Source organism: Oncorhynchus mykiss, chromosome 6 (assembly GCF_013265735.2).
Source record: "Oncorhynchus mykiss isolate Arlee chromosome 6, USDA_OmykA_1.1, whole genome shotgun sequence".
In the NCBI taxonomy this organism is placed as follows: domain Eukaryota; kingdom Metazoa; phylum Chordata; class Actinopteri; order Salmoniformes; family Salmonidae; genus Oncorhynchus; species Oncorhynchus mykiss.
Genome location: NC_048570.1, coordinates 81,883,285 through 81,901,898, shown reverse-complemented (window position 1 = coordinate 81,901,898; position 18,614 = coordinate 81,883,285). Strand labels below are relative to the sequence as shown.

Below are 18,614 nucleotides of genomic sequence, written 5' to 3'. Positions count from 1 at the left end.
GATGGTAGGCTTTGTTACTTTGGTCCCAGCTCTCTGCAGGTCATTCACTAGGTCCCCCCGTGTGGTTCTGGGATTTTTGCTCACCGTTCTTGTGATCACAGGGTGAGATCTTGCGTGGAGCCCCAGATCGAGGGAGATTATCAGTGGTCTTGTATGTCTTCCATTTCCTAATAATTGCTCCCACAGTTGATTTCTTCAAACCAAGCTGCTTACCTATTGCAGATTCAGTCTTCCCAGCCTGGTGCAGGTCTACAATTTTGTTTCTGGTGTCCTTTGACAGCTCTTTGGTCTTGGCCATAGCGGAGTTTGGAGTGTGACTGTTTGAGGTTGTGGACAGGTGTCTTTTATACTGATAACAAGTTCAAACAGGTCTCTTCACGACTGTGTGGGTGTGTGTGGACCATGTTAAGTCCTTAGTGATGTGGATGCCAAGGAACTTGAAGCTCTTGGCCCGCTCCATAACCGCTTCTATCCTCATCTCCTCTCCTTGATTGCTCTTATCTGAAAGGACTGACCAGGTGCAAGCCAGCCTAATGATGAGCAGCCACCATATTGTTTTCACCTGCCAAGTATTTTCCAATCAGTGCAGATGAAGGAGAGGAGAGGAGATGGAGAAGAGATGAGGATAGAGCAGATTTGACTTGGTGGTGCAGGTAATCACAGCTTCACCACAGCAAAGCTCAAGAGGTTCCACAGAAATAGACAGGAAGGTTATAGAGGAGACAGTCTAACTTTCTTACATATTGAAAGTCTACTTTTCCCAGAGCTTTCCAAACAAGTTGTAACTTTGGCAACTCTGCTTTTAGCTGCCATATACTACATAAAACTAAACTGAACTAAAAACTCAACTCACAGATCAGAGACGAATTGGACCCCGGCATCAGCTGATGGGGATCCAGATAAAGAAGTGTGTGTGTGTGTGTGTGTGTGTGTGCGTGTGCGTGTGCGTGTGTGTGTGTGTGTGTGTCTTTGTGTGTGTGTGTGCGTGCGCGTGCGTGTGCGCGCGTGTGTGTGTGTGTGTGTGAGCATACAGTGAACCTTCTCAAGAAAGACGTGAGGCGCAAGTCCAAGTTTATTCCCACGAAAGACCAGATTTGTAGCTTTGTTCCAACTCCCTCTGCCATGACGCAGCAGCTGGGTGCAGAGCAGGATGCTGTCTTCTCCTCTGCGTCCCAAATGGCACCACATTCCCTATACTGTATATATAGTGCTCTACTTTTGAGCAAAGCCATATAGGGAATAGGCTGCCAGTTGGGATTCAGCCATCTTCTTTGTGTTCATTTGAGCCCAGATCTTATGATTGCCCTCTACTGTGAGAGAGTAAACAACATTTAAATATCTGAGGTGAGAAGGACGTAATCATCCACTCCCACGTAGAATCAATGGCAGCATTGCAAAGTCCTTTTTGGCTTGATAATTAGACCCTACTGAAACACACACACAAACATGCACGCATGCATGCACACACACACATGCACACACACACACGCAAGCACACACACACGCAAGCACACGCACACACAGGGGAGAAAGGCTACAAAGGGAGGATTTGGGAGTCTCGATAAGACAAACAACAGCAGAAGTGGGATCTTATTAGGGAGAAAGGAGGAAGATGGGATGAAGAGAGGAGGAAGAGGGGAGGAAGAGGGGAGGAAGAGGGGAAGAAGAGGGGAAGAAGAGGGGAGGGAGATGGAAGGAAGAGGGGAGGAAGAGAGAATGAAGAAGAGAAAAAGAGGGGAGGAAGATGGAAGGAAGAGGGGAGGAAGAGAGAAGGAAGAGGGGAGGAAGAGAGAATGAAGAAAGGAAAAAGAGGGGAGGAAGATGGAAGGAAGAGGGGAGGAAGAAAGAATGAAGAAAGGAGGAAGATGGAAGGAAGAGGGGAGGAAGAGAGAAGGAAGAGGGGAGGAAGAGGGGAGGAAGGGATAATTAAGGGAGGAAATAATGAAGGATGAGATCTCCTACACAACAGCAGCGCCTTTCAGCTAGGAATTTTCTTCAAAGACAGGAAGGCAACATTGATACACAAGCAGGCAATAACACACACAGGCAGTAACACACACTCACACAAGCAGTAATACACACATGCACGCACACACACACACACACACACACACACACACACACACACACACACACACACACACACACACACACTCACACCACAGGCTGTAACACACACACACAAACAATTGTTATGGCCTTTTAATTTAGTATCTGCAACAAACATAATTATTGCTGGGTGTTGGAAACCTGGAAAGTTTTGGATTTCATTACAAGTTTTGGATTAGTGGAAAATTAACAACTTTTCTGTCAGGTCAGCAAAATGTGGACTATGAATGTGGATTGTAACTGGCTCCAGGGTGAAGTTTCCCCTAGGTACAGATCCAGTGTCCACTCCACCAATCTTAACCTTAACCATTAGTGAGGAAATGGAAAGCTGACCAAGATCAGTTTCTAGGGCAACTTCACCCTCCAACTTGGCTGCAGTTCTATCTGGAATGTGTGCATGAAGAACAGATGTAGCTATATATATATACTGAAAAACAGTAAACGCAACATGGAACAATTTCAACCATCTTACTGAGTTGCAGTTTATATAAGGAAATCAGTCAATTGAAATTAATGAATTATGCCCTAATCTATGGATTTCACAGGGCAGGGGCAAAGCCACGGATAGGCCTGGGAGGGCAAATGCCCACCCACTTGGGAGCCAGGCCCACCCACTGGGGAGCCAGGCCCAGCAAATCAGAATTAGTTTTCACCACAAAAGGACTTTATTACACACAAAAATACTGCCTAGTTTCATCAGCTGTCTGGGTGGCTGGTCTCAGATAAAGAAGCCGGATGTGGAGGCTCTAAAACGACGTTGGAGCCAGCTTATGGTAGAGAAATGAACATTCAATTCTCTGGCAACAGCTCTGGTGGACATTCCTGCAGTCATCATGCCAATTGCACGCTCCTTCAAAAGACATCCGTGGTACTTTTATTGTCCCCTGCAAAAGGTGCGCCTGTGTAATGATCACGCTGTTTAATCAGCCTTTGATATGCCACACCTGTCAGATGGATGGATAATCTTGGCAAAGGAGAAATGCTCACAAACAGAGATGTAAACAAATGTGTGCACCAGATTGGAGAGAAATAAGCTTTTTGTGCATATGGAAAATATCTGGGATCTTTTATTTCAGCTCATGAAACATGGGACAAACACTTCACATTTTGCGTTTATATTTTTGTTCAGTAAATATACAGTATATAGTGTTCTTCGTGTGGATGACAGCTGCAGTGTAGATGCATGGCTAGTGGTGTGGGGGCTGTGCTTTGGCAAAGTGGGTGGGGTTATATCCTTCCTGTTTGGCCCTGTCCGGGGGTGTCATCAGATGGGGCCACAGTGTCTCCTGACCCCTCCTGTCTCAGCCTCCAGTATTTATGCTGCAGTAGTTTATGTGTCGGGGGGCTAGGGTCAGTTTGTTATATCTGGAGTACTTCTCCTGTCTTATCCGGTGTCCTGTGTGAATTTAAGTATGCTCTCTCTAATTCTCTCTTTCTCTCTTTCTTTCTCTCTCTCTGAGGACCTGAGCCCTAGGACCATGCCTCAGGACTACCGGGCATGATGACTCCTTGCTGTCCCCAGTCCACCTGGCCATGCTGCTGCTCCAGTTTCAACTGTTCTGCCTGTGATTATTATTATTTGACCATGCTGGTCATTTATGAACATTTGAACATCTTGGCCATGTTCTGTTATAATCTCCACCCGGCACAGCCAGAAGAGGACTGGCCACCCCACATAGCCTGGTTCCTCTCTAGGTTTCTTCCTAGGTTTTGGCCTTTCTAGGGAGTTTTTCCTAGCCACCGTGCTTCTACACCTGCATTGCTTGCTGTTTGGGGTTTTAGGCTGGGTTTCTGTACAGCACTTTGAGATATCAGCTGATGTACGAAGGGCTATATAAATAATTTTGATTTGATTTGATTTGATGTCTCTTAGAAGAGCTGAGAAAGGAAGTGTGCCTTCATAACAGAATCCCTCACTCAGGGCAAACAAGTTGGATAACATTTAACCTGGATCCTGTCTCTCTCTTGTACTTTTCTACTGTATTTTCACTTGTCTCCTCCCTATTGCACTCCTAAACACAAACAAACATAAAATAAAATCAATCAATCAATATCATGGTCTGGAGCTCTTTATATGACATTGTGTGGTGTTGACTGTGTTTGTTGTGTTTGTTCTGTTTGTTGGAATTTTTGTGTTTTATGTGTGACAGATCAATACAAATATTGGAGTCTTGTCTAATGAAACTTTTCCATTCAATTGTAGATTTAAAAAAGCATATATGGAGTAACTACTGTTGTTGCACTAAAAAGTAGAGCCAGACTAAGTTTTGCAGTCAGTACCTGACGCCTTCTACATTGATGGATTGAAGTAGGCCCTATGTATACCACCAAGGTTGATTTATTTGGTCTAGACAGAAATCTGGTTCTAATTATCTGAATATCCCAGAATGTGGGTTGGCTTTGGCTGCCTCCATGATCAATAAAAAGCTTAATTTCCTTGACCCTCCATTTGTAGGTTAATTGGTGCTTTGTTGTTGGGTCTAGTTAGGAAATATATGAATGAGAGGAGAAGCTCTCCTAGCAGCTGATTTGTTGTTGAATAAGACCATGGCAACAACACAATGCAAAACATCACAACTCAACAGAAATGCAGACATCTTTGTGTAGGTCTACGTTCAATAAAAGCAAAGCAAACCGATCAAAAATAATAACAAATTAATTATTGAAATTGGCTTGAGTGGAACGGTAAGAAACCTGCACCCGACTGTCCCTGATTTTTTTTTAAACAACAAGAAAATTGAGCCAACTGGTTTGCTTATTTAAAACATTTGATGTAGCCAATATCATTTACTTTTTTCTCTTTTTTAAAAACTTTTACTCAAGTATGACAATTGTGTACTTTTTCCACCACTTTACTTAAGTACATTTAAAACCAGATACTTTTAGACTTTTACTCAAGTGGCATTTCACTGGGTGACTTTCACTTTTACTTGAGACAAAGTTGCCCATGACAAATTGGGTACGTTTCCACCACTGCTAATAAACATGTTTTTTTATCTGCTGTGAATAAAAATGTTTTAATAGGCCTATCGGCGTCTAAGTCGGTAATTGGAAAATGGAGTAGTGACTCACACAAACGCGCAGCAGCCCCAGCGCAATCAAAGCGCTCTAGTCCTCATCTCGGTCTCGGGCTGACAGACAGGAAACTGGGATATCGCGGAAATAAGAGATCAAAAGAGATGTCTCGGATGTTTCGTGAATAGCCAGCTCCGAACCCGGAGACACTTGATGCTGCCGTCAGAAACCGAGATGATCAAGAACAAAACATAATGTAACAGCAAGACAGCAACACAGTATATCCGTCTGTGATCTGTGTCAATATTTCTAATGACCATCTCTACACGATAACCATGCTTGTGTTATGGTTAATTGTCTTAATGCACCAGAATGGTTAAAGATGAGTAGGCTAGTGCGTCATGTGCAGTTCTGACCAGTTCAGTCTGTTTCCCAACCAAGTTTCTTCACAGAACGAGGGGAGAGGTGACACACAAAGACAGGGTCACATATTTGCCGTAAGATGATTTCTGAATGCCATGATTATTTGGCGAGAAAATGTGACAAACTTACAGCACCTGGCACCAGAGGTAACTAAAACTATGGTCCTACATTTTTTTTTCACGTGTAATCTGTAATGTGTCCAAAATACACTATAAAACTGGTGTAATCATTTGATAAAATCACCTACACTGATATAGCGTAACTATTTACGTACTTTAGCAGACGCTATTATTTAGGGCGACTTACAGTTGTGAGTACATACGTTTTGTACTGGTCCTGCGTGAGATTCGAACTCTCAACCCTGGCGTTGCAAGCGCCATGCTTTTTCTTCCGTCTTTCCTCTGCCAACAAATGACCCCTCTTCAAATGTACCTCGTCATCCCGCCCAACATGAATATGGGGGTGGTCTTTCTGGTACAAACAGTGGCTTCGGAAAGTATTCAGACCTCTTGGCCTTTTCCACATTTTGTTGAGCCTTATTCTACAATGGATAAATGAAATAAAAACATCTCAGCAATGTACACACAATGCTCCATAATGACGAAGCGAAAACAGGTTTTTAGACATTTTTGCAAATGCATTAAAAATTAAAAAAACAGAAATACCTTATTTACATAAGTATTCAGATCCTTTGCTATGAGACTCGAAATTGAGCTCAGGTGCATCCTGTTTCCATTGATCATCCTTGAGATGTTTCTACAACTTGATTGGAGTCCACCTGTGGTAAATTCAATTGATTGGACATGATTTGAAAAGGCACACACCTGTCTATATAAGGTCCCACAGATGGCAGTGCATGCCAGAGCAAAAAACCAAGCCATGAGGTCGAAGGAATTGTCTGTAGAGCTCCGAGACAGGATTATGTCGAGGCACAGCTCTGGGGAAGGGTACAAAAACATTTCTGTAGCATTGAAGGTCCCCAAGAACACAGTGGCCTCCATCATTCTTAAATGGAATAAGTTTTGAACCACCAAGACTCTTCCTAGAGCTGGCCACCCAGCCAAACTGAGCAATTGAGGGAGAAGGGCATTCGTTAGGGAGGTGACCAAGAACCCGATGGTTGCTCTGACAGAGCTCTAGAGTTCCTCTGTGGAGATGGGAGAATCTTCCAGAAGGACAACCATCTCTGCAGCACTCCACCAATCAGGCCTTTATGGTAGAGTGGCCAGACGAAAGCCACTCCTCAGTAAAAGGCACATGACAGCCCGCTTGGAGTTTGCCAAAAGCCACCTAAAGACTCTCAGACCAAGAGAAACAAGATTCTCTGGTCTGATGAAACCAAGATTGAACTCTTTGGCCTGAATGCCAAGTGTCACGTCTGGAGGAAACCTGGCACCATCCCTATGGTGAAGCATGGTGGTGGCAGCATCATGCCGTGAGGATGTTTTTCAGCGGCAGGGACCGGGAGACTAGTCAGGAACGAGGCAAAGATGAACGGAGCAAAGTACAGAGAGATCCTTGATGAAAACCTGTTGCAGACCGCTCAGGACCTCAGACTGGGGCGAAGGCTCACTTTCCAACAAGACAATGACCCTAAGCACACAGCAAAGGCAATGCAGGAGTGGCTTCGGGACAAGTCTCTGAATGTCCTTGAGTGGCCCAGCAAAACCAAGGCCTTGAACCCGATCGAACATCTATGAAGAGAACGGAAAATAACTGTGCAGCAACACTCCCCATCCAACCTGACAGAGCTTTAGAGGATCTGCAGAGTGCCAAGCTTTTAGCATCATACCGAAGAAGACTCAGGCTGTAATCCCTGCCAAAGGTGCTTCAACAAAGTACTGAGTAAAGGGTCTGAATACTTATGTAAATGTGATATTTAATTTTTTTTAAAGAAATGAGCAAACATTTAAAAAAAACTGTTTTTGCTTTGTCATTATGGTGTATTGTGTGTAGATTGATGAGGGGTGAAACAATTTAATCAATTTTAGAATAAGGCTGTAACGTTACAAAATGTGGAAAAAGTCAAGGGGTCTGAATTCTTTCCGAAGGCACTGTACCATCTCATAGAAAACATCTCATGTCGTCAATGAAAAAAAAGTGAGTAATCTGTGCCTTGTAGGAGCGCCCACAATTTTAAGCAATTACAAGCCATCCAACTTTACGTAATGACTCACCCACGCCATCTCTCTTACGCATGAAAAATCTATGGTTAAGGTGGCGCAACGGAAGTCACAGACTTCGGCCACGGCGGTACACAGATAAAAGGTGTTTGGATTGCGGTAACTGGAGTATTAGAACGGGACCTTTTTGGAGACGAAATATATCTTATACTGTGCGCAATCTCATTAGGACCATGGAGAGCTCCAGGCTATGGACCAGAGCGGTGGTTTGCGCGGTGTTGCTGTCCATCGTTCTTAGTGCTGAAATTGACTACTCGGATTCCGAACTGGACTTCGACACAAGAAGTGTGAGAGACTTCTACCCCAAAGATCCGAATTTGACCAACGAAAAGCAACTGGTAAGTTTCTATCTAGGCTAAAAGTAAAACCTGCGACTTTAATGGTTAATGAGCATTAGATTTTTGTCTATTTGAAAGGTCTGCTTTGGAAGGATTTCTCATTCTAATGTGTCAATATTTCCCACAGCTTGGAGCACTACATGACGTTCTTAAAAAGCTGCAGACCAAGAGACTTCCATTCTGGGAAAAGAAATTCGGCCAAGTCCCTACGGTAAATTTAACAATTTGAACGAACCTTCTAAACATGGAACGACCTATATTTCGAAAAACGGATTGCCTAAACTGGCGCGTAAAACTACATTTCAACATTTTAACTTTCACTAAATGCGTTCATGTGCCATGTTTTGGGAATGATGTGATCTGATGTGGTGACAGGTGGATATGGCCCCACAGACCTTTGCATCTGTTGGCAAAAATGTCACACACGGTCTTATTTTGTCTACCTTCTTTTTTTCAGTGCGACGTTGGAGAGCAGTGCGCAGTGAGAAAGGGCGCGAGAATCGGCAAAATGTGCGACTGTCCTCGCGGAGCTTTCTGCAACTCTTACCTGCTCAAGTGCTTGTGAATTGAATTGGTCTGAATGTAAGTTAGAAGTTGATGGCAAACTAAAACTGTTACATCAGAACGATATGTGATATAGGAATATTGTTATGATACTACAATATACGATTATCCGGAGAGTGACAGGTTGCATTCTGAGAGATTGTCCCCAAAAAGGCTTATTTTGAACTTATGAAATATTTTATTTTCAACTGGATGTTTCTGTAACCAAAAATGAGTTGTGCTATGAATAAACAGCGCTCTATCTTGTTTTGTAAAGCAGTCTGAGTGGTCTCTCTTTGCTCCAATAATTCCATGATCCACATGCATACAGATGATGCGCAATGCTGTGTGCGATAATGTTATGGGTTATTTCCTACAAACTCATTAAGTAAAAAATACCTACCGATAATATTAGTCATGAAGTACATGGATTCATGAGGGCTGAGTCTTGTCTGGACTGAGAATGAAATAGCATTTTTAGGCCAAATGGAGATATGGTCGGACAGAAACAAAACAGTAGTGTATGTACATTAGTTTAATCTAATACATAGTATTTACTTAGAGCAGTAGACATTTACACGACCTTCATTAAGATTAATACAAGTTATATAATCACAATAGTTCAACTTGTAGAGAATATTTTATGGTTTTCAAGTGAATAAAAAGTATGTTATTTAACTATTTCCCTTGTGGTGTTTTTCCATAGAAGCATTGGTGTCACTCCAGGCTTTTTTGGGGTGTCTTTGCATTGTTGTGAGGTAACCAACATTACTCGGTTAGAGGAAAGCAAACCCTTTTATTACAGTATTTCCTGAAATAACACAAAAGTAGCAGGTTTGAATTTTTCCATTCTGTTCCACCCAAAGTGGCTCACAAACCTGACAGTTGGTGTTTGCAAAACATGTTGTAAATCAAGTTGTTGTTGATGGGCTCTGGTCATAAGTAGAGCAGTGTATAGAGAATAGGTTGCCATTTGGAACACATGCTCTCACATATTATCACACCAAGGTGTGTGTATCTGATTCAAACATAGGACTGAATCGTAGGACATTGTTAGGCTGTGAGGTCATATCAGCTAATTACATAAATGCAATCGGTGACGCAGAGACAGGTGTTGTAAGGCAGGAGGTGGGATTGCTGTCATAGTTCATAGTTGTGGATTGCCTTACAACACCACATACCTAAATAGCTAAAATTTACCCATCCTCCCAGGCTCTCCCACTGCGGTTGATCTCCACCTCCATCCCTCCATCCCTCACTTCTCCAGGCTGTCTCTCTGATTCCTCTCCTCTCTCTTCTCCGATGGGCCCATGTCTCATTAATAATGAATGTGTTGCGTTCATACCCTGGTGAAGACAGTTTGCCTGTCGAAACGTTGGGCATCTGAGCTCTTAGAGTGCGGCTCTCCTTTATTTTCAAGTTTTCCACTCTGCTAGCCAGCACCTCGCCTAAATAGGTGTGTGTTTCTTTTTCCTCTAGATTGTGTTGCATTCTACAACACAGAATGTTATTTCGGTCTATTTGGCGCCTGCCTTTCAAACACACTGTCCGCCCTCCTGAATCGTCTTACCAGTCGCGCTACTGAAAAGCAAGCTCCTCAGCGGCACAACTTCAGGCTAAGGAGTGAGTTTCGACATTCACCCCCCAACTTACTCTACAGCAACCACAGTCCCCAGCATTGATCTGAGCGAAACTGCAGATCTGGGTCACCGCACCACCTGTAACGGACCTCACGCAGCTTGCCTAGCAAGTACCGCTTCCTCCTGAATCGGCTCATACCTAGGCTCAAGCCCAGGACCTTTCCTTGCAAACGTACGTGACCGCTCTGCTGAAGCATCTTACCAGTCGCGTCATAAGTGGGGCTACTTCAGTCTGGGGAGTGAGTTTCACACATACCATGTGATACACACACATGGTGTTACTTCTCTATGCGTTAGTTTCCTTTATGTTTATTCATATTGAATAGATCGCTGGAAGTGGGAACTCTCTGGTTGACAGTATAGTCTGATGGATGCACACACAGAGAAGCCCACTCGGGACAGTGATGATGAATGAGACTGGAAAAAGGACCATTATCTGAAAGTTACCTGCTGATGGCAATGTTAACAGCGTGCACTGACGCACATCAAACTTACTTTCCTGCAAAGAGCCTGGTCATAAACAACGTTAAGTCAATAGTGGAGACAAATAAAATCTAACTTCTCCAAAAAAGTCGGCCAACAACAAGCGTGATATCTGTACATGTCTCTATGATTGAACATGTTTGTGTAACAGACAGTAGCGGTTACAACCTATATGTTGTGATAATTGTGTTGTTTGCTCTATAATCTGTTGGTTCATATGCCTTGCGACCGTGATATACTGTATAGGCCTAAAGGAAAGGGACAATTTTAGCTAGCTAGCCGCTGGAGGGAATCAAAAGGAGGTGCAACAATTCAGGTTGTTTCTGTCAATGACCTATGCTCTCAATGCGATTTGATAGGAGTGAAGCCAAATCCTAACTGGCTTCCCTTGACCCTTTTTTGGAATGCCAAGACCATTCACAGTTGAGCTCACTCAGTTTAGCTCAATGCTGATTAGCTATTATTTGATTTTTTTTTATTCAAGGGTGCTCGCTGGCTTGCAGCAACATCGCCATACTCTTTTGGACCAGAGGGCATCAAATAGAGGGCCTACATATACCAAGACAGAGGGGCGCTGTTTCGAAAATTATGAAACACATAGAGACTCAAGATTTGTTTTATTTTTCTTGGTCCGTTTTTGGGGGAAGCCTGGCTTTCCTTGCCACCCATGAATACACGCCACTGGCAGCGTGCATTCAGTTCTGTCCAGGGCAATGCTCAAACTCTTCATCTTCGGTGAAAGAACACATGCCACTCAAAGCTCAAAAGTCTCACCCAACAGAGCACAGGAGTTGGCTCAGAGTGGGGAGTGTTGTTGTGCAGAAGGTTGTTTTTTGACTCCACTGGGCCTTTAAATAACTATTCGGCTGACACTTCAGATGTGAGGACAAACATGGAAGTTAATAATGGGCTGTTTAGAGCCAGAGAAATCAGGTCACATAGCAAATTATGCTGCAGCTGGCTTATTTACATAAACTTTACATAACCTAAACACAGCATTGTCTTTCATGCAGTATTTTGCTCTGTTGCTAGTTCTGGCATATCTCTTTATTTGATAGGGAGTGAGACAGGTACAATTAAAATATTTGACTCATCAAATTGACAAGGGTCAGATGCACTCATGTATGTGTGTGAGTGTTATCGCTATCTATGAAACACCATCTGTGGGTTGTACAGAAAACTTTCCCATCAGATTAAATTCCCCACCACATCCAATAATGTTCATTCCAAAGGACCCTCAACGCCTTGTTGTTACAATCACACTACATACATATGGTCTGTAACCATGCTGTGCTAAAACATCATTTTCCCTTCACTCATTAAGTATTATACACGGAGTATACCAAACATTAGGAACACCTTCCTACTATTCAGCAGGTGTTCTTAATGTTTTGTATACTCAGTGTATATCTAAAGGAACATATTCCACAGTTAACTAGCTGTGAGTAGCGTAAACACATACTAACTCTCCAGCAGTACTACAACAACCTGAAGGAAACACTATGATGGTGACACAAGACAGCGGCGGGTCAGGATGAGGTCAGCCACCAATATGCCAATTAAATCACGATTTATAAGGACTTGACTTGGCTTGTAAAGTAACTAACACCTATTAAGCGGGAACAAGAAGCTGACCAAGGGTGACTCAAAATGCATGTTGATGGGTGCATCTATTACATTATTATTACGGCTATTGAGAGAAGAACGTAATGAAGATGCCAGGGAGAGTGACTAGGCACAATTACTTGTAAATCAGTAGCAGACTCTAAGGACTGTAATGAGAAAGCAGAAGGCAAGAACATTATCTGATTATTATGAACTGGGTTGTTTCGAGCCCTGAATGCTGATTGGCTGACACCCGTGGAATATCAGACAGTATACCACAGGTATGACAAAACATTTATTTTTACTGCTCTAACTATGTTGGTAACCAGTTTATAATAGCAATAAGGCAGCACGGGTGTTTGTGGTATATGACCAATATTCCATGGCTAAGGGCTGTATCCAGGCGATGCGTCGTGCCTAAGATCAGCCCTTAGCCATGGTATATTGGCCATATACAATACCCTCTCGTGCCGTATTGCTTAAATATATCCTAGCATGTGTTTTCATTACCCTGAGTCATTATGCTTGAGACATACTACATGGGCGACAGGTAGCCTAGCGGTTAGGGAGACGATCCAGCAACCCTTGTGCCCTTGAGCAAGGCACTTTATCCCCTACAACAGCTCCCCGGGCGCCCAGTGTGGCAGGCCCCTGCACCTCTCCAAAACCTGTATGGATGAATTGAAATAATCTATCAGTCAATTATCAATAAGGCTACAACTATCAAAATTCAAACCCCAAAGACTTGATGGCAACCTAACCTTACCATAATTGGGACTTAATCTATGTTCTTGTCTTTGATAAATGTGTTTCACCCTCTTCATGTCAGTGTGGATAAGAGACAATCATTGGACGACAAACATTCTTAAATTATTTTTATTAACAAAAATATAGAAACAGGGACCGCTCATAGAAATGTAAAATGTCACTAAATATTGTGGCCATTTACACATCAATGCAACCCATTTCATATCATTCAGCTTTGAAAAGCAAAACATTACAGCAGCGATCTTCCATTGATGGTTTTTGAATGTAAAGACTCAAGCACTATCAAACATGTCATACAATTCTATGAACCTGGCTTAACGCCAATCATCTCCTTTAGAATTACTGAATCAATTCAGAAACATAACAAAAACTGACATTTTCTCAACAGCTTTCCTCACACAAAATAGAACACAGTGGTTTTAAATGAATGTCAAAGTTCCATCATCAACAAGATCTACATCATGCAGAACAACTAAACAAGATGCCTCCGTTAGTATTCAGACAAACACACTGAGTTATAATAGTGACAATGCATTCTACTGTGAACAGAAAACAACAGTTGAAATAATGATTCTGTCAGAGGACTTGTGCATTTTAAATACGAGAGCCGGTGTTAAATTATCAAAAGTATACCTCATTCTCATTCCATGACTAACTTTGTAACTTCATTAAACAAAAAAAGCATAACATTTGTAATGTGATCACTCAGGGAGATTTGAAGCATCAATAGAAAACTCGAATGACGAGCCACACAGGATTCATTAGTTGCATGTTATTAACGGTATTGATAAACGGTAGAAATGTCCCTCGTCTAGTGGTCGGGTTGTTAATCAGATAGCTGATTAAATGGCTTGAAGGTCAGACCCAGTGCAGCCGCACTATCCACCATAGTCCTGAGCTAGGTGTAGGGTTACGTTGCACCTAGAGGCTGATCCTGGGGCAGTTTAGCATTTTCCTGACTAATGGCTAAGGTTAGGATTGAGGGAGAGGAAGCTGATCCTAGATCTATGGGGAACTTCACCCCGGAGCCCTGAGCTAGAGGACGTAGAAGGAAAGTGCATGGCGTGACTATAGACCCAAGCAAAGGGAGGGAAAATGTGGTGACATTTTGTGAACCACACCCTTACGAAGTGTGTACATTTCTCCATTGTTGTAGGCAGCAGACAGGCACAACCGATACTAAAAGGGACTAAACTTCTTACCATCCCCACTCTGAAGGAATCCAAATGACCTATGGAACAAGAACTGGGTATACGCTCCTCAAGAATAATAAAAGCGTAAAAACGACTAAGTGGTGGTGATGCATTGAGTCCATCCATTCAGTGGTACTGTATGACTCATAGAGCAGCTCCATTCAAACCCACACAACTTCTAAATACCAGGGCCGTGTTCATTAGGGCACACAGTAGCAAAACGTTTCGGAACGAGAAACTGAAATTAGCATGTATTATTGGACCAGGAGAGGTAGTTCCTCCCAGTTAGGGATGTGCATGGTTATTCGAATATTCCAACAGAGTATTCGAATACTTGTGTGAGTATAACATTTTGTGAGAAATTTCAAATTATTAATTTAATAAAACTAACTTTTTTATGTTGTTTTTATAAAAAGACCGGTAGCCATGTGTAGCTTGTTGTTTATGTAGGCCAATCAACGTGGAAAAGAGGCCAAATGTGTAACAAGTGGAATGAAAGTTTACTTATGCAATGCAAGATGGAATAAAATTACTGAATTAAAATTTAGCGAAATGAGAAAGAATAACAACCAACAGGTAGGCTGTTGTTTTATCTGAATGGGGTTGGGGGAAAAGCTCAGCATGTGGCCTCAATTAGCCTAGCTAGCTATAGCTGGCTAGCTTCTCTAGGCTACTCCAGTCAAGACAGGCACTGTTATATAGGATAATAAATAACATTGAATTGCCTTGGTGTCTCTCTCTCCCTCCATCCATCTGTTCGCCCCCTCTGCAGCTGCAGCAATAGAGCGCCAGCCTCTCTCCCTCCCGCAGCAGTGCTCAGGTAAAAAAAACAACAACTAACAAACAAAATATAACAATAACACATGTATTTCGAATATCTGACAAAAATTCATTATACTATTCAAATTGTGAAATTATTTCAAACCCCCATTCCTACGTCCCTATTTTACTACATTTTGATGCCTACTGAACATGACCCTGGAAAGGCCCCCGGAGGATACTCTATGACCCATGGCTGTGCTACGACGGCCCGTCTCCCTGCTGCTCTGGCTGGAAGGGGTAGCTGATAGCGGGAGGGAAGCCCGGGTTCCTGGGCTGATCATCCAGCAGCACCAGATCCTCTACATCCCTACCATTGAACCGCCGCCGGCAGATCTTCACCATCACCTTGCGCCCCTGGAAGGCCTTGAGGGCCTCCTTGGATGCCATGGCCCTGGCGGCTGCCTCGTCACGCCCGTAGCCCGTGCCCAGATAGACTGTCTGGCAGCGCAGCTCGCACACCTGGCCCTCCTTCTGGGAGCGCGCCGCAGGCAGGTCGGGGATGTCCTTCAGGGGCACAAAGACGCAGCTCAGGCTCTCTTTGGACGACTCAGTGCAGGCACGCAGGATTTCAAAGTGGTCCAGGTTGGGGCCGAAGCCCCCTGCCGACACCAGCTTCCACGCCACAGCCTTGTAGAGGCGGTTGAAGAAGGGCTGGTGCTCGGCCGGTGCCTGCGGGGGAGGGCCTTGCTTGAAGGGGTTCCCAGGCTTGGTCCGCTTGGCGCAGCTGTCGTCGTCGCCCCCTGAGAATCAGCAAGATAAAAGACAACTGAGTAGGGATTCTTCCCGGCAACACTGGCTTCACCTGCAGAGGACAGATTCCAGCGGTGTGAGGGAGGCGTCGGATAGGCAGCGTTTACTTCAAGGCCAAAACAAAAGCAGCAGAAAAAATACTGCTGTATGATTAATCTAACCGTAACAATGTAGAGTATTTTGATGGAAAAATACAGAACTTTTCCCACTTTAATTGTCCCACAAATATACAGAAATGGATATACAGCATCACAGTAATTGCCGTTCAGTGTACTGAATCACTTCCATGAGTTAACAATACTGTACAACCCTGAAGCAAAGACAGGCCATTGGTCAAAGACAGGACATTTCTTTTTTGTAGGGCTATAATATTAGCGTCAATTAAAACGTTTAAAGTTGGACTCTCCAAACTATACAAGGAATCTAAACTTTAAATAGTTTCAAATTCAAATGAAATCAACATTTATTGATCAAGTGCACAGGATACAGGTGTAAACAGTAGAGTGAAATACTTACTTGCTACCTCTCTTCAACAATGCAGTACAATATCAATCAAGGATCAAATGTCAAACAAAGTCTTAAATAACAAGTAGTAATAAAAATTAGAAGGGGGAAAAAGTAATAAAAACTAGTTATGAGAAGTATGTACACAACTGAATATACAGTAGGATTTCAGCATCATACCTGCAGTCCTCTTTCCTTTCCCCAAGATTTCATCTCTGGTCTTTCGAACTGGAGCATCATTGACAACCACTCCCTCTGCCATTTCCTTGATCCTGTCCATGACAGGTTGAGGGTATCTGCAAAACAACACAGTCAGAAGAAGACTAAATTCCTTTTAGGACAGTTGACCCTTGTCTCCTGTTTTGTTTGTTTGTTTTTACATTGGTTTACTTTTTTGGAATACTGTAGTAGTTGTTCATTCTGGTTGGTCCAAACTGGAGAGTATATGTTCTAGTGTTGAACGATTTTAAACCAGATGCTATTGAAGAACACCAGCAGCACCCCCCATTATAACTCTAACTAATACTATTTTCACACTATCAACAGTGCAGACCCCAACCATATACTGTGCTGGCTCGGATATTTTCTTCTCACACTGTCCTTTCCAGCAGGTTTTCATGGATGCATAACCAGGCCATTGCAGCTCTGCTCGTCTCTGTAGTATACGCTAGTTAACAGATGCTTTTATCCAGATATACTTACAGTAGTATGTGCATACATTTTGTGTGAAGTGTGAAAATTATATTACAGTAACGCTCCACATCGAAATCCATAAAAAACGAAGTTCCTCTATCCATTCCTCAAACATCGCCTGTTTGAGATCTAGTTGACAAGACAGCACAAACAGATCTGGGACCAGGCTACAATACACATACCTGCAGCCCAAGAAGATGTGGTTGGCCCAGCATATGGACAGTGAGAGCAGCCTGTCCAGACTGGGGCTGGGGAAGCCCGGCTGGACTGTGGGGAACGTCTCCATGTTCCTCAGGAAAAACTCTCGTCTGGCATGCCACTGCTTGTTGGTCTCATGCCCTCCTCGGAGTGACTCCACCCACTCGACCAGGTGGGGGTTCTGGTCCAGGTACTCTGAAACAATGTCCTCTCCACTCCTCCCCTCCGCCATCACTGTAACACAGAGCAGAGACACAATGTGTTAGGCTATATCAGTGTTACAGTGACTAGAGGCAAAAACAGGCTACTCAAGACTCAAATCAAATCAGCTGATTTGATGGGAAATGATATACCACACTAAGTAAATCCAGTGTGTTTTGTGCTCTGTCTATCATGTTTTTCTAGAGGCACGGCATCAACAGATTTATCAGGCACTGGAAGCTGTTGCTGTTCTATGATAGTTATAACACCAGAAATATGGTTATAGCCAGAGTCCTTCACCTGCAATTTGTCAGCAGCGGCTTGTTAAGAGGGAATATTATAACGCTACAGAAGCTGAAGTAGTCGTCTTCTGACATCTTTTAAAGTCACTGCTGGCATCTATTCTTTGTGATTATTGTCCTCACTGCCTACCAAACAACTTCGAGATTGTGGGGAGAGGGCGATTTAGATATCATAACAAATATCACGTAACGTTAGTAGGGCCAAATCAGAAAACCGCTTGTTTACGGAAGTCAATGTTGGTTTGTTGCAATGCCAATTATCTAACATTACCGTCTCTGTTGTTACTAGCTAATTTATCATCAGACATATCATTCGGTGAGTAACTTAACATCAACCGGGTTAATATATTTTACATAGCTAGCCATCCTCCAATGTGGCTAGCTAGTTAGCTAGCATTGAATTAGCATAAGACTTTAAAACAAACGCCGGGTATTAGCCTAGCTAGCAAACACAACAAACGTATGTTGGTGGCTGCACTACGCCAACGTTAGCTTTATTTGAGCAACATATACCTTACTGGATAACTATATCAAAGAAAGTTGCAGAATATATTTTATTGATAGCAAATATACAGTTCAGAACGAACCTCAAACTGTCCAGGCAGCGCCGTTGCTGTATGAGTCATGACCAGTGATGCAAACAAGTTGACTGTCGAACTACAACTTCCACACGATTGCGCAACAACAGATACCACATGTTTTTGATCAAAGATATAGCTACTTCGAGATCATTTATATATATGTTGGGGGGGTTTAGATAGAAAAAATTGATCATTACAGTAGCTAAATCAATCGTACAAGGGAAGAAAACGTTTAATGAACTTATGTGGAAACCAAAGGAAAG

The 18,614-nt window shown here is 43.0% G+C and overlaps 2 protein-coding genes across 3 annotated transcripts; one reads left to right on the top strand and one right to left on the bottom strand.

Annotated features, from left to right (window-relative positions):
* The first annotated feature begins 7,733 nt into the window (after positions 1–7,733).
* Positions 7,734–8,890, top strand: LOC110519456 (cocaine- and amphetamine-regulated transcript protein). Its single transcript, XM_021596562.2, has 3 exons — positions 7,734–8,068; positions 8,196–8,279; positions 8,526–8,890. The coding sequence occupies exons 1-3, from the start codon at positions 7,745–7,747 to the stop codon at positions 8,631–8,633; spliced, it is 516 nt and encodes a 171-aa protein (XP_021452237.2). The 5' UTR covers positions 7,734–7,744; the 3' UTR covers positions 8,634–8,890.
* A 4,309-nt stretch (positions 8,891–13,199) lies between these two features.
* cdkn2aip (CDKN2A interacting protein) lies at positions 13,200–18,506 on the bottom strand. 2 transcript variants are annotated; one of them, XM_036981132.1, is made up of 4 exons: positions 18,358–18,506; positions 17,252–17,501; positions 16,557–16,672; positions 13,200–15,862 (listed from the first exon to the last, which is right to left on the bottom strand). In XM_036981132.1, exons 2-4 carry the CDS (start codon positions 17,497–17,499, stop codon positions 15,321–15,323), a joined length of 906 nt encoding a protein of 301 aa, XP_036837027.1. In that variant the 5' UTR covers positions 17,500–17,501; positions 18,358–18,506; the 3' UTR covers positions 13,200–15,320. The 2 variants fall into 2 exon arrangements, with proteins under 2 accessions (XP_036837027.1, XP_036837028.1); XM_036981133.1 differs by lacking the exon at positions 18,358–18,506 and adding an exon at positions 17,769–18,149.
* Positions 18,507–18,614: the final 108 nt, after the last annotated feature.

What these genes read in the sequence shown, in the direction of transcription:
- LOC110519456 (XM_021596562.2), top strand. Translation starts at nt 7,745, where the DNA reads ATGAAAAATCTATGGTTAAGGTGGCGCAACGGAAGTCACAGACTTCGG. An exon ending in TGACCAACGAAAAGCAACTG is followed by an intron (nt 8,069 to 8,195) that starts GTAAGTTTCTAT and finishes TATTTCCCACAG; the next exon opens with CTTGGAGCACTACATGACGT. An exon ending in AATTCGGCCAAGTCCCTACG is followed by an intron (nt 8,280 to 8,525) that starts GTAAATTTAACA and finishes TCTTTTTTTCAG; the next exon opens with TGCGACGTTGGAGAGCAGTG.
- cdkn2aip (XM_036981132.1), bottom strand. Translation starts at nt 17,499, where the DNA reads ATGGCGGAGGGGAGGAGTGGAGAGGACATTGTTTCAGAGTACCTGGAC. An exon ending in CACATCTTCTTGGGCTGCAG is followed by an intron (nt 16,673 to 17,251) that starts GTATGTGTATTG and finishes GTTGTTTTGCAG; the next exon opens with ATACCCTCAACCTGTCATGG. An exon ending in GAAAGGAAAGAGGACTGCAG is followed by an intron (nt 15,863 to 16,556) that starts GTATGATGCTGA and finishes GCTGATTCTCAG; the next exon opens with GGGGCGACGACGACAGCTGC.